Source organism: Entelurus aequoreus, linkage group LG14, assembly GCF_033978785.1.
Source record: "Entelurus aequoreus isolate RoL-2023_Sb linkage group LG14, RoL_Eaeq_v1.1, whole genome shotgun sequence".
Classification (NCBI taxonomy): Eukaryota; Metazoa; Chordata; class Actinopteri; order Syngnathiformes; family Syngnathidae; genus Entelurus; species Entelurus aequoreus.
In genome coordinates, this window is record NC_084744.1 from 26,000,148 (window position 1) to 26,015,584 (window position 15,437).

General features: G+C 43.2%; 2 protein-coding genes across 4 annotated transcripts in view; one reads left to right on the forward strand and one right to left on the reverse strand.

Moving 5' to 3' along the window:
* ccdc39 (coiled-coil domain 39 molecular ruler complex subunit) overlaps positions 1 to 15,437 on the forward strand; it is a 63,988-nt gene that overhangs the window by 19,762 nt on the left and 28,789 nt on the right. Inside the window, exons 6-9 of the mRNA XM_062069337.1 lie at positions 13,557 to 13,685; positions 14,517 to 14,708; positions 14,783 to 14,886; positions 14,966 to 15,098. Of these exons, the coding sequence (XP_061925321.1) occupies positions 13,557 to 13,685; positions 14,517 to 14,708; positions 14,783 to 14,886; positions 14,966 to 15,098 (558 nt within the window). The remainder of the gene's footprint in view (positions 1 to 13,556; positions 13,686 to 14,516; positions 14,709 to 14,782; positions 14,887 to 14,965; positions 15,099 to 15,437) is intronic.
* LOC133664640 (uncharacterized) overlaps positions 1 to 15,437 on the reverse strand; it is a 52,535-nt gene that overhangs the window by 2,233 nt on the left and 34,865 nt on the right. For all 3 annotated transcript variants that reach the window (XM_062069442.1, XM_062069443.1, XM_062069444.1), the window contains one exon: positions 1 to 1,887. This exon is cut by the window's left edge and continues 2,233 nt beyond it. In XM_062069442.1, coding sequence (XP_061925426.1) covers positions 99 to 1,661 — 1,563 coding nt within the window. In that variant the 5' untranslated portion in view covers positions 1,662 to 1,887 and the 3' untranslated portion in view covers positions 1 to 98. The remainder of the gene's footprint in view (positions 1,888 to 15,437) is intronic.

Below are 15,437 nucleotides of genomic sequence, written 5' to 3' on the forward strand. Positions count from 1 at the left end.
GATTTTAACAGCCAACCTTTATAATTTACATTAGACCCAAATTGTTTAATTAATCAAAGGTATTATTATTTTTAGCACTTTTCTTTCTGGAAAAAACCTTAGTCGTTCTCGTCATCACTGGACAGGTGGTCTCTCTCCTCTTCAGAATCCTCCCCGTCCGGCATCGGGTACATGTCTGGGATCCTGCGTGGTTCATTAGTAAAAACAACCATCTGCCTCTCTACTCTCCTGACTAACAATGACTTCAAAACTGGACCACAACAACAGAGTAGAAATCCCATCATCATAATACAACCAAGGGCTGCCACTCCTAGCCTTACTACACCCTTTCTCCATCCTCCCATTAAATTCTCAAACCAACTCGACCAACTTGGAGCAATATCTTTTCCTGCATTTTCCTTCACCTCTGACCTGAGAGTCCTGAGCTTCCTCAAAGCGTTGGTAAATGCCCCCTCTGGAGCTGTGTGCCCTGGAATATATGTGCAGCAATACTCACCAATGAGTGCACAAACTCCACCTTTCTCAGCCAACAACCAGTCCAGCGCTTGTCTGTTCTGCCACGCCACCGCACTGTTTGCACTCACTTGCTCACCTAGGGAACTTAATGCATCCTCAGTGTAATTAATGAAACGCTGCTGATTATAATAAATGTAATTGATCCATTCCGTGTTTTTATTTGCAGTTATCCATGGCAAAATAGACTCAAATCCTGATCTAATCTCATGTCTGGCCTTGTACTTATCTGGAATACCTCTAGGCTGACCTATGGCATCTAAATACACCCTATCATCTGGAGCATATTGTCTCTTCACCCTGTTTCCAGTGCTGCTGTTACCACTATCTGCAGGCAGTATCACTACTTCCTGCACTATCTGCACCCTGGCACATCTCCCTGCCCAACCTACAGGAAGAACAGGAAACAGTTGTTGCGCCCCACACCACCAATAATGATCAGCCAGAGCCAACGTCTGCTCATGATAAAGACAAAAAGGCACAAAGACTGGTTCTATTGAGGCCCCCTTGACTTGAGTAGCCCCTCTGAAGATTGGCTTAGTACAATTTCCATCTACTCTCCACAAAAAGTTGCATCTCGCATCTTCCACTCTTCCCACATGCACATTTCCAGTTTTTTCAAAACATTCAAACACCCCTACAGCTATCAGAGGCATCCCCCTTGGCATACCCATTTCAGCGCTAGTCATGCTTATTCTTTCATCTGTCTCCTTACACTGGTTTGTTTTTGATGTACCGTTTCCTTTGTGTCTTCCATAATACCTATATCTGGGCGTCCCTATTAACAGTAAACACTCTGCGTTGCACAATGGTCGGACCCTCCCTCTCTGTCTGGCAGCCTCTTCAGCACACCTCTTCCAGCTATAAATCGTGTTTGTCACAAACAAACGTTCAACTTTGGCCTTGGTACATATGTAGCAGTCCGTTTTACCATTAACCTGACCAGCATATTGTACCCACTTATACCAACCATTTTCCCCTGGTCTAGTCGCTATCCCTATCTTCTCTCTGGCCTTGCTGCTTGCATCCTCAGGGGAAATGAATAACTGGGAACTCTGCTGTATCGGTGTCGTGACCACCATGTCCAGAACTAGGAGGCAAAAGAGGATCATCCCCCCCTTCCAGGGCATCTTGTCCCTGGATGTCATCACTTTCCCTCTTTTCCTCTGCAAGGATGCCCTCTGGAGCTTTTACGCAGTGGTTTAAATGATACCACGTGGGAGAGCCTTTTACCTGTACTGCTGTGGGCGTAGCTCTCACGACCTCGTATGGTCCTTCTCGCCGAGGGATGTTCCACTTCCTCCTGAATACTTTCACGTATACCAGGTCTCCTGGTCTCACGGACAGCGGACCGTCCTCTTGTTCTACATCTACCTGTAGGGAAATGAAACGTGCAGAGATACTCCTGTGTATGTTAGTCATTTGTTTCACATAAGATTTCATGTAATTTGTCAATACATCAAGTGAGGGACCCTTGGTGGTTTTGTGCACAGGTGATGGCATCGGCCGGCCAGTTAATGCCTCATGCGGTGTGATTTTTAGGTCCCTGTGTGCACTACTTCTGTAAGCCATAAGCGCTAGTGGCAATGCATCTACCCAGTTTAACCCTGTGCACATGCAGATTTTAAGCAACTTGTTTTTTAGGACACCATTCACTCTCTCAACCACACTCTGTCCCTGTGGATTGTACACACATCCAAACCGCTGTTTAATCCCCAGTTTTTGCAGCATACACTTTACGGTTTTGTCCACAAACTCTTTCCCATTATCTGAACTTATCCTGATTGGGATACCGAATCTTGGAACAATTTCCTGACACAAAAACTTAGCCACAGTCTCTGCATTTTTGTGTTTAGAGGGCATGGCTTCAACCCATCTGCTGAATCTGTCAACTACCACCAGCATGTACCTTTTGCCTTGCACTGGTCTTATCATGTCTACATAGTCCATGACCAAGTGCATAAATGGTCCTTCAGGTGTTGGAATGTGTCCAGCGGGAGGCATTGCACCTCTTCGAATGTTACTCTTTAGGCATATTTCGCATCGACCAATCACGCCATCAACATACTGCTGTAATTTTCGGGCCCAAAAGTTCCACTTGCGGATTTTTCTCAACACTTCACCTCTTGACTCATGGCTTACCCCATGAGCCTCATTGATCAGTAAGGGTAAAAGTTCACTGGGAGCTACAAAGAATCCCTGATGGTTCCTCCACAGTCCTTCCCCGTCTTTAGATGCTCCTCTCTGAAGCCAGAGCTGGTGTTCTGCTTCAGGTGCTCCTTCTTGTAGCAGCATCAAATCTTTACTGGTCATTTTTTCCTCTAAGTCCACAGCATGATTCATCATGATGGATTTGTGACTCACTGAAGCTGCTCGTTTTGCTGCTTCATCTGCTGCTGCATTTCCTTTGGTTATCCATGAATCACCCTTCTGATGTGCAGCACATTTTATGATGGCTAAAGTCTTTGGCTTCATCATTGCTATCAACAACTTCATGATCTGGTCCCGGTGTTGGATGGGGGAGCCGTCAGTTTTTCTGAAGCCCCTCCCCTTCCACGCTGCACCAAACACATGACACACCCCATGTGCATACGCTGAATCAGTATACACATTCGCATTTCTGTCCTCCGCATAATCACATGCACTCGTCAACGCCTTTAGTTCTGCCAGCTGGCTTGAACATGGCTGCACACATTCTTGCATCTTCACAATCCCAGCTTCACCATTCTTCCATTCAATTACTGCAAACCCCGCTCTTAGGGCCTCCCCGTCTCTGTAGCAGTAGCCGTCCACGAACAATGTCATGTCGTCTGACTCCAAAGGGGTGGCGCTCAGGTCAGATCGCAGTTTGGCATATCTTTCTGACTCAGCCACACAGTCATGTGGTTCTCCCTCAAACGGGAGTGGGATGCTATCTGCAGGATTTTTTACTCTACAGGTGTGCATCGTCACATCTGGATACTCAAGTAGTCGATGGTATTCAGTCAACCTCTGTGCGGTTAAAACAAATTTCCCTCTTTCAATCAAGTTTATCAGTTTGTGATGTGACAACATTTCTATTCGATACCGCATCGTGAGGGATGATGCCTTTTCATACAGTAGGTGAGCAGCAGCCAGGTGTCGATAACACTCTGGCAATCCGAGCTCCACTGGTGTTAGCGCAACAGAGTAATAGGCTATTGGCTGAGCACAAGACCCTACACCTGTTTTCTGGCCTAACATTCCTACTGCATGACCCTGACGACATGACACAAACAGCTGGAACGGTTTCTCATAGTCTGGCAGAGTCAAAACCGGTGCTTGTTGTAGCAGTGTTTTTTTAGTTTCAAATGCAATGTGCCCCTCTGAAGTCCAAATTAGTTTACTTCTCAAGTTTTCAGCTCCTTTTTCTCTTATCATGTTTCTCAGGGGCTGGACGATAGCAGAATACTTATCGACCCACTCAGAACTGTACCCAGTCATTCCCAAAAATGTCATCATTTCTTTCACAGTGGTAGGCCGAGGAGCTTTTGACACAGCCTCCAACTGTGCGGGGGAAACTGCTCGCGTCCCCTCTTTGATTAACCTACCCAAATACTCTACCTGATCCATACAGTACTGGGGCTTTTTCAGAGAAGCCTTGTGGCCTTTCTCAGCAAGCATATTTAGCAGGATCATAGAGTCATTGTGGCAGGTTTCCAAGTCTGGCGCACACAAAATGATGTCATCCACATACTGGATAACTGTACTGGTGATTTTGCCAGTCAAGTCAGCCATGTCTTCTTTTAACACTTTGTTGAAAACATGAGGGCTGTGTTTGAACCCCTGAGGGAGACGTGTGTACGTATAGGACTGATTTCTATACGTAAATGCGAACAAATTCCTACTAGCTGGACTTAGCGGCACACTGAAAAAGGCAGAACACAAATCGATTACTGTGAACCACTTAGCCTCGGATGGAACATTTGTCAACGATGTGTGTGGATTTGGAACATTAGCTGGACAGTCCTCAATCACCTCGTTCAATGCGCGCAAATCATGTACCAACCGATGTTTACTTTTATCTGCTTTTATCACTGGTAAAATTGGTGTGTTACTGCATGGGTTCGACTCAAACAACAATACTCCAGCCTTCAACAGACCTGTTATGGTTTCCTTAATTCCCTCCTCAGCCTCAGGTTTAAGAGGATATTGGTGTTTCCAAGGTGGTCTACACCCTGGTTTTAACTTGAAATCCACGGGTTGAGCTGATTTAATCACCCCCACATCAGTATCATGTTTTGCCCATAATTTGGTTGGCACTGCCTCCAACATTTCTTTTTCCAGGTCTGAGTGCTGAACATGGCACTCCAGTTGATGTGGAAGCCGAACTGCTTGCGGCTGAGCCCAGCCCGATGCAGAAATGGATATTTTGACAAATGATTTATCTTCACTTATCCAAATATCCTTATTTTCAGTGGCGATGTAATTAACACTTTTCGCCTCAAGGACCATTTGCCCCAAATGCTTTTGTTCATAGCCTGCATTCACTAACAAAGTTACATGCGGAAGACTGTTTTTGATTTTAACCTCTTTGGCTAAATATGTATTTTCGACTATCTCCATGGCCGCTCCCTGTTTCCCTAATATTATGGAAGCTGATTGGACCTCGATTTTTTCGGGCTGTTTTTTAGTCCATTGGTCTGGTTGAGCTTCAGATCCGTTTTTGAAAAACTGAAGTGTACAATGTAGTGGGCATGTTGGAGGCTCGGCCTTTGGCAAGTTTGTTTTGATAAAGTTCATCCACACATTTGCCGGATTTAGGAAAGTCTCACTCAGCTCTCCAAGCCAAAACACCGTCTCTTCCTCTTCTCTCAACATCATTTGGAAGTGTCCTGTTTCCACACTTATCCCAGCCGGGGTGCACTGGATATCGCATTGTAATTTGCACATTGCGTCTCTTCCAAGGAGATTCACAGGCGTTTGGTCAGATATTAGCACAGGCAGTTCAATTGTTTTTCCTTGAAACTGTAGGGAGACTGGCTCAGAAATTGGTATCAGCTGCTTAGTCCCTGAGAATCCAACTATTCGAACATATTGTCCGGATCTTGGGAGGTTTTTTGAGTCAGCCTGGCCCACACAGGTGTATGTAGCACCCGTATCCGCCATCATCTCTACCGGCTTTCCCGCTAGTTGAACCTGCAGAATTGGTTCCTCATCAGGGCGTGATGTAACAGCCAGCTGACGACCTCCCTCTGGATCCCCAAGGCCCCCCTAGTAGCCAGTAGGTGGCCCCTGCCAAGGGTTTACCGGCCCCTGCCAGGGGTTTACCGGCCCCTGGCCACCTCTGCCACTCACGCTCAGGTCCTGCATGTTTTGTTCGATCCTGGGCATCATCATCTGACCAGGGGGAAATCTGCATGCATATCGCATGTGGCCATTCCTTCCACAGTTGTAGCATATCATTTTTTCCCACCTGCGATTCTCCATCCTTTCTCCTGTCATTCTTCTGCCTCTCCTCATCCCTGGACCTCCTCCCCAGCCCTGTGGTTGCATATATATTACCTGGGGGGCATTTATTGGTTCAAGTGGTGGAGCAGATGGTGTTGGTTCCGCTGGTGTCATAAGCGCTTGCATCTTTCTTTTTCCGTCAGTCAGCTGTTGTTGTGTCAGTTTTCTTACAGCTTCCTCATCAGCCTGCTTCTGTTGGGAGATTTTGGTTCTTGTCTTGGTCACAGCATCCACTACATAGTCTGTGAACTGCCCGAATGTCATAGTATACAGTCCCACAGCATCATTCAGTCTGCTTTGAGCTGCCTGTGGTAGTCCTTCGGGTATTATCTTCCTGAGAGCCACGTTGTGGAAGGCATCTTGGTCTGGCTGTGCACCAGTTGATCTGATCCACTCTTTTTTGGTGTTGTACACATAAGCCTGCGGGCTCTCATCATCTTTGATGGGTTTAACAGCGATGCTGTCAGGCTGGATTCTGGCTGGATATCGTTGTCTTAGCGCTGTCCACATCATGTTGCGGTATCTGTTGAAGATGTCACCATCATTTACCTGTGTACCCGCATACTGCTCCAGTCCTGCAGCACGTAGGATTTCTTCCATCTCATTTTTCCCAACAATTTTCCCCCAGACGGCTTTAAGATCTCCCATCGCCAAAATGGTAGCAATTGTCTCTTCTTCAAAGGCAGCTATCCATTTGCCTGCTCCATCGTGGATGCAGGGAAGTCTTTGGATTAGTCCTTCCAGATCCATTGTTGCCAAAGGGACGTATTGCAGATTTGGACCTTTCGCCAGCAGGGGATACGCTGAATGTGTTGATCCTTCCAGTACTGTTGAGGTGGCAGGTGGTCCCTCTGTCACTAATCTGATTTCACCATTCACTTGTCCTCGTTCTTCCACAACTTCATCACCACCAGGGGGTGTATTTGCTGCAAATCTCGGATGATCCTCCAACCGTCCCTGGTGCTTGAGTGTGGCTCTACCAATGCGGTCCCCTCTTGTCGTCCTTGGTTTCGCCCCTCTCTCTTCCATGCTTGCCCCTGGATGGCTTGGGGTGGGTGTAGGCAGTTGATAGAATTTTACATTCAGGTGGTTTGCAATGTCTGTACCATTACCTCCTGTTGCCCCTTCATCCGCCTCCTCATCGTCTTCCTCCAGGTCATCGTCTCCAGCCTCAGCCCGGTGCAGAGTCCTCTTGACCGTTTTGGTGAAGCCACTTGCGCGTCTGCCCTTTTTTCCTACTTCCTCCCATGGCATGTGTGTGGGTTCTTCAAGTTTTCTTGATGCTTTTTCCAATTCCATGGTTTGGTACAGAGTTTCTTTGTCCGATTTCATTATATAGTCTCCTTGGAGTGTCACTGTATGCATTGGCATCTGAGAGGAGTAGGGGGACTGGGACACCTTCTTCTCTTGGAGCATTTGCTCGACCCGCTTCTTTGATGCTTCCCTCAGCTTTTTACCTTGGTTGTAAAACAACTGTAGAATAGCTAATTATCTGTCTCGTTTCTTAATGCGTTTAGGTTTTTTGTTCTTTATCTTGTAATTTTTTATCAAAACTTCCATCTCTCTACACTGGCTTGTGTCAAAGGTCCCATCCACCGGCCAGGGTGACAGACAGCTTTGTGTCCTCTTTTTCCATTTTTGTGAATATCTTTTTATTTCATCGGCTAGCAGCGGGTTCAATTTACTGAGAATGCAAACTGCTGACCAAACCTGCGACTCAGACTCCATGATTTACACCGGTGTGACTATAAATGTCAACAATATTTTAATTTAAACCCAGTTACACAGATAAAAGTAAAAAATAAAAAAATAAAAAATTCTAATTTTTAAATTTTCTTTTATAGTGATTATTCTAAAATTTAATTAATTAATGTATTTATTTTTCCCCCCAATATTTTTAAATTATTAATTTATCTTTATCATATTTAAATTCAATATTATTAATTGTATTTGTTGTATAATTATTCATTCAAAGCTATAATGTGTTCTGCATCTATGATGTGCTTGCGTGTGTGTTTTGTCTCAGCTCCACACAGATCTGTTTGGATCAGCAGAGCATCAAGGCTGTACCAAAAAAATATACTAAACATATAAATGAATGATGAATTAAACAATGTTTCAATGTCCCACAATCCGTATTTATTTATTGATATTTAAACGTGTAATTTTCCATATATTTATTATTTTACTGGACTTAGCAAGCACCTACTACTAGCACACTCTACAGACCGAGAATAACTGTTCAACCACACTTAGTAATGCCAAGCTAGATGCTAACTTAGCCTTACTATGCCTCAGTAAGCATATTTTTGCTAACCTAGCCCAATGCTATGCCAACACAATGCTAACCTAGCTCAATGCTATGCTAACACAATGCTAACCTAGCTCAATGCTATGCTAACACAATGCTAACCTAGCTCAATGCTAACAGTGTCACTCCTCTTCGAACCAATGCCTCGTACAGCTGACACTCACACAGCCTCGCCACTTCTGACACACTCTTATCTCAAAATGTCTCCCAGCTGAGACTCCTTTTTTTCTTTTTTTTTTTTCTTTATATGCGTCACACAGTCACTCACACACAGAGAATTTACCAGCGAGCAAGAGCCTTTTTTCCCGTACTCAAAATCTCAGTGTGTAAAACAACTGTAATATCGCACAGTCACAATCACCAGTATAGTTAAAAACAAATCCAAATGACTGGAATTCGCTCGCAGCGCCAAAGAGGGGGAGCTTCCCTGTTTAGGCTGTAGCCTCCGCGATCCAACCTCTTGATAAGCGGAAGAAAATAATTATATGGATGGATCATTCACTCATGTGTTTTCTGTACATAACTTTGTCTATTTTCTCACACGCACACACATAACCGACAATTTCCCTGCTCTTGCAGATCGGCGTGGGTGCGAAAAAAGCGTGAGGGAACTCTCACAAAAGCATGAGGGAGAATTAAAACAGATAAGAAACCAGGTGCTACACAAATGTTATTACAATACGCAGATATATATATATATAAATTTAAAAAAAAAAAAAAAAACACACACATTTTTCCCACAAACCACGCCCCCCTGGTCCGGACCAATATAAACAACTAATGCACGCGTGCTTTTGTGGAATCGGCCGTCTCATTAACAAACACAGGTCCCTTCATTACTCATGCAACGGCGATTAACCCGTTTCAGCGGAGCAGCCCCTGGTTTTACTCCCTGACCAATACACGGCAACAGCATAAAAGCACCATAGAGTCACTGATAATCACCCAATGCTCTACAGTCATCATGTTTTGGTCAGTTCCATACAGTTTCACCAAAGCTTCACCAAAGCTCCACCAAAGCTCTACCATATGGAGCGCGATCTCTATCCATCTATACTGCAGCCAATTAAACAGAACGTCGTGACAAATACAGCTCAGTTGATCTCCTTTACCGGAGTCACCAAACGGTCACCCAAAATGAGGCTTTTCCACCGCTGCAGTTTCCACATAGACAAATATGTTGCACATTCATAGACTTCATAAATTTGTATGGGCCAAATGTCACATCAGTTAGCAATCCCTGCCTTAAATTTAGCTGTATCCAACTCTGGCTAATTCTGATGCACTTGCAGAAAGAAGCATCCTCTGCCAACAACGACAGAGGATGAAGAGGTTAAGAGAAATTTTTCGTCTCACATAGTCTATGCTTCTACACTCCAAACCACCAAAATTCTAATAACAATCCCCTTAAGTTAAAAACAAGAAATCACAAGTTTTCAACAAACACACAGACAAATGATCACATATAAAAACAGCTCAAGCCAACCAACACATGCCCCAGTCTAGGTTGTTTTTGGAGAACTATCTTTTATGAAAAAAAAAAATTCAGTTTTCGTCTTACCGATCCCGTTTCTCTTCAGACAGACAACTTTCACACAATAAGCAAATTAGCTTACCTTGTATTAGATGCGCGCGTGCAAGCGTTGTCTGCCTGAGAGAGAAGCCGGGAGCGGATGTTGACTTGCAGAGTTCTGGACCATCCTGTTCGTGACGCCAATTTTGTAGTGGAATGTCCAGGTTCTCAATGAGAACCAAAGTAGATTTAACACAAGGGTTTTATTTTACTCATAATGAAATGGTACAATGGTTGGGTTGAGTTGTCTAGCACACAGAAAGTTTTCCCCCCGGGCGCGCCCGTCAGCATGAAAAAATGGTAACCAAAACACTCTCTTCGTTTGGCTTTATCCCTTTCTTATCTCTCTTGTTAGTGCGTCAATGTCTTTTTTGTTTTCCCTATCTGTTCCATAACAACTCGAATCCTTTAGACAGTCAACACATTCTGTAGACAGGTTGGCATGACTTACAATTCACTTTTGTCCCACAGAAGAGGAAGAGAAATCAAACTGAGCATACATTTTTGACAGACATGAACTATAGGTCAAAGGTCAGAAATTCTACTACAAGAGAACTTATATTAATAACAGGAACACATGTAAAAAAAAGTAAATAAACTTGTGTTAAAACATTTTATGTACAACGTGTTCAATATTTACATGTTAACATGATCATGTCTCTGAATTGTGTCTTACTTTTTACTCTAATAGTAGTTGTTATTAATTTTTAATGTTTTTATAATGTTATTTATTTCCTTTTGTAATGCTTTGAAACATAATTTTCATGCTCTTTGTATGATTGTGTCTTGTGTTTTTTAAGCGCCAAAAATATTTTCAGTTTTTTCTTTAGCCCTTTAAATCTATTGACAGTTTATTTAAGAAAAATGTATATTGTTATTATTGATCATTAATTAAGTTGGATATTCATTAGCACTGCATAACTGTATGCAAGTTTATTTTTCATCAGTTTTATGAATCCCTTCTTTTGCAGTGTATTTGATTAGTATCCATTTTTGTAATCAGCCTGACCTAAGCCTTGATAATACTTTTTGTGATTAACACATGCTTTTATTTCATTTAACAAGGTTTATCTTTTTAAACTGTAAGTAGGTTGGATATCATTATTGAATATGATTAAAATCAAGAGTAAGACCACTAATTCGGTGTCAATGTTTGAGTGGGGCCCCTCTGTCGTAAAAAAGTTGGACTTCGAGGTCAAAAAGGTTAAGAACCCCTGACTTAAAGTACCATATTTTTCAGACTACTAGGCGCACTTATCAATCAATCAATGTTTATTTATATAGCCCTAAATCACAAGTGTCTCAAAAGGCTGCACAAGCCACAACGACATCCTCGGTTCAGATCCCACATCAGGGCAAGGAAAAACTCAACCCAATGGGACAATGAGAAACCTTGGAGAGGACCGTCGAGTGGATCTAGCATAATATTGTGAGAGTCCAGTCCATAGTGGATCTAACATAATAGTGAGAGTCCAGTCCATAGTAGATCTAACATAATAGTGAGAGTCCAGTCCATAGTGGATCTAACATAATAGTGAGAGTCCAGTCCATAGTAGATCTAACATAATAGTGAGAGTCCAGTCCATAGTGGATCTAACATAATAGTGGGAGTCCAGTCCATAGTGGATTTAACATAATAGTGTGCGAGTCCAGTCCATAGTGGATCTAACATAATAGTGAAAGTCCAGTCCATAGTGGATCTAACATAATAGAGAGAGCCCAGTCCATAGTGGATCTAACATAATAGTGTGAGAGTCCAGTCCATAGTGGATCTAACATAATAGTCAAAGTCCAGTCCATAGTGGATCTAACATAATAGTGAGAGTCCAGTCCATAGTGGATCTAACATAATAGTGAGAGTCCAGTCCATAGTGGATCTAACATAATAGTCAAAGTCCAGTCCATAGTGGATCTAACATAATAGTGAGAGTCCAGTCCATAGTGGATCTAACATAATAGTGTGAGAGTCCAGTCCATAGTGGATCTAACATAATAGTGAGAGTCCAGTCCATAGTGGATCTAACATAATAGTGAGAGTCCAGTCCATAGTGGATCTAACATAATAGTGAGAGTCCAGTCCATAGTGGGGCCAGCAGGAGACCATCCCAAGCAGCGCAGAGACGTCCCCAACCGATGCACAGGCGAGCGGTCCACCCCGGGTCCCGACTTTGGACAGCCAGCGCTTCATCCATGGCCACCGAACCTGTGCTCCCCCCCTGCCCCCCCTCTCCACGAGGGAGAGGGGGGCAGAGCAGAAAAGAAACGGCAGATCAACTGGTCTAAAAGGGGGGTCTATTTAAAGACTAGAGTATACAAAACTTCAAATCCTTCCATTTTCTCAAAACTCGACAGTGCGCCTTATAACCCGGCGCGCCTAATGTGCGGAATAATTTTGGTTATGCTTACCAACCTCGAAGCTATTTTATTTGGTACATGGTGAAATGATAAGTGTGACCAGTAGATGGCAGCCACACATAAGAGATACGTGTAGACTCCAATATGACTCAAGTAAACAACACCAAAATTGTATATGTTCCATTGAAAATATAGAACATTACACACGGCGCTCAAAAATGTATCAAAATGTTTTAGTACGACTTTGGTAAGCTATGAAGCCTGTGCTTCAACATAGGAGTATTATTATGGTGTGTGTATAAGGTAAGACATTATCTGGCATTTTGTTTCACAATATTATGCAAAAGCAACTTTTCTGACCTTCTGGTACCTGCTGATCTGTATTTGGGATCTGCATAAATCCTGAAAATTTGCACGCGTCTGCCTTTGTAGTCCGTGCCGACCCCGTAGTCGATAAGCTTCTTCTTTGTTTCTATCTTCTTGTTATGGGACATTCATCCTCCACTGTTGCCATTTCTAATATAAAGTAGTGTAAAGTTCTTACTTATATCTGTCAGTAAACTCGCCATGAAAGCGCTAAAACATACCGGTGTAGTGAGTTCACATTATTCACCCAAGGAACTTTAGTTATTAAAGAGTTTTTCACGGGACACATTTCCGGCGTTGTTGTTGCACTAGTGAGCCACGGATGAGGAGATGCTGCTCCGTTATTGATTGAAGTAAAGCCTGAATGTCATTAAAACAGTTAGCGCCATCTTTGGACACTTCTTCCACTCCCGTCCTTGCACGCTACACCGCTACAACAAAGATGACGGCGAAAAGACGCTGCCGAAGGTGAGCCACGTAAATAAGACCGCCCACAATTTTGACCAAAGAACCACCATTACATGTTATTTAGACCAGTGGTCCCCAACCTTTTTGTAGCTGCGGACCGGTCAACGCTTGAAAATTTGTCCCACGGAACGGGGAGGGGGAGGGGGTGGAATTTTTATTTATTTTTATTTTTATTTTTTTTCCATTAAGAAATACAATCATGTGTGCTTATGGACTGTATCCCTGCAGACTGTATTGATCTATATTGATATATAATGTATATATTGTGTTTTTTATGTTGATTTAATAAAAAAAACATTTTTTTTTCAATTTAGAAAAAAAACTAAAATAATATGACCCCTTTAGTGAGCCCTATAATCCTGTGCGCCTTGTGTTTGACAATAGACCTGAGAAGAACCGCTCATCGGCAGTGCGCCTTATAATCCGGTGCGCCCTATGGTCCGGAAAATACGGTAAACTAAAAATCATCCAAGAAAAATGTTGTATGTTTTTCTCTTTCAGATTGCTCTCGACAAGACAGCAGAGAATTTGCAGCAGGCGCACCTGGAAACCGAGCAGATCCTCCACCAGTGGGAAAACACCATCCGACAGATGAAGCAAAGAGATGCTGACATACAACAATATGCCCTGGTAAGCAAACAACACAATATGAACACAACAACAGAACACTTTTCCACTTTGCATCAGTCCATCTTAGATGAGCTCAGGCCCAGCGAAGCCGACGGCGTTTCTGGGTGTTGTTGATAAATGGCTTTCGCTTTGCATAGTAGAGTTTTAAACCTGCACTTACAGATGTAGCGACCAACTGTAGTTACTGACAGTGGTTTTCTGAAGTGTTCCTGAGCCCATGTGGTGATATCCTTTACACACTGATGTCGCTTTTTGATGCAGTGCCGCCTGAGGGATCGAAGGTCACGGGCTTAGCTGCTTACGTGCAGTGATTTCTCCAGATTCCCTGAACATTTTGATGATATTACGGAGCGTAGATGGTGAAATCCCTAAATTCCTTGCAATAGCTTGTTGAGAAATGTTGTTCTTAAACTGTTCAACAATTTGCTCATGCATTTGTTCACAAAGTGGTGACTTTCGTCCCATCCTTGTTTGTGAATGACTGAGCGTTTAATGGAAGCTGCTTTTATACCCAATCATGGCACCCACCTGTTCCCAATTTGCCTGTTCACCTGTGGGATGTTCCAAATAAGCGTTTGATGAGCATTCCTCAACTTTATCAGTCTTTGTTGCCACTTGTGCCAGCTTTTTTGAAACATGTTGAAGGCATCAAATTCCAAATGAGCTAATATTTGCAAAAAAGAACAACGTTTCCCAGTTCGGACGTTAAGTATCTTGTCTTTGCAGTCTATTCAATTAAATATAAGTTGAAAAGTATTCACAAATAATTGTTCTCTGTTTTTATTTACCATTTACACAACGTGACAACTTCACTGGTTTTGGGTTTTGTAGAACTTGTCCCAGACCAACCAGACCATGCGGGAAAGGAACGACTCCCTAACAGAAATGAAGCGGCTCCAGGACTTGCAGATGGCCGACAACAAGGAAAAAGAGAAAAGGTTAACAGCAACCAATCGACACGCTGCAAAACTGCGGCTGGACTTGAAGGAGCAGGAGAAGAACCGCGTGGCGATGCAGGATGAGGTCATAATCTCTCAGCAAATTCTCCCAGGAGTCACCATAGACTTTTCAATTTGGTTGTGGTGTTGTGTCTGCAGCTAAAAACGTGTAAAACCTCCCTGGATAGAACGGCGTCCACGGTGGAGTCTGTGAAGTCCAACATCTGCAGGCTGAAGGAAGAGATCCAGAAAAACAATGTCAGGTCAGTCACATGTTGAAGCTTGCAATCGCTCCACATCGTAAACACACGTTGCTTCCTTATTTTTAACGTGTGAGTGTAGACTGGAGCAGAGCGCGGCCCAGAATGTTGAACTTGAGGAGACGCTGAAAGCTGTGACGCAGAATGCCTTGAGCGAGAAGGAGAAAGCTGCGCTGATGGAGAATTTCCTCCAGGATGAGGAACAGGCCATCAAGGTGAGGATTTATTCATCCAGTGAAGTTGTCACGTTGTGTAAATGGTAAATAGAAACAGAATACAATGATTTGCAAATCCTTTTCAACTTATATTCAATTGAATAGACTGCAAAGACAAGATACTTAACGTTCGAACTAGAAAGCCTAGTTATTTTTTGCAAATATTAGCTCATTTGGAATTTGATGCCTGCAACATGTTTCAAAAAAGCTGGCACAAGTGGCAAAAAAGACTGAGAAAGTCAAGGAATGCTCATCAAACACTTATTTGGAGCATCCCACAGGTGAACAGGCAAATTGGGAACAGGTGGGTGCCATGATTGGGTATAAAAGTAGATTCCA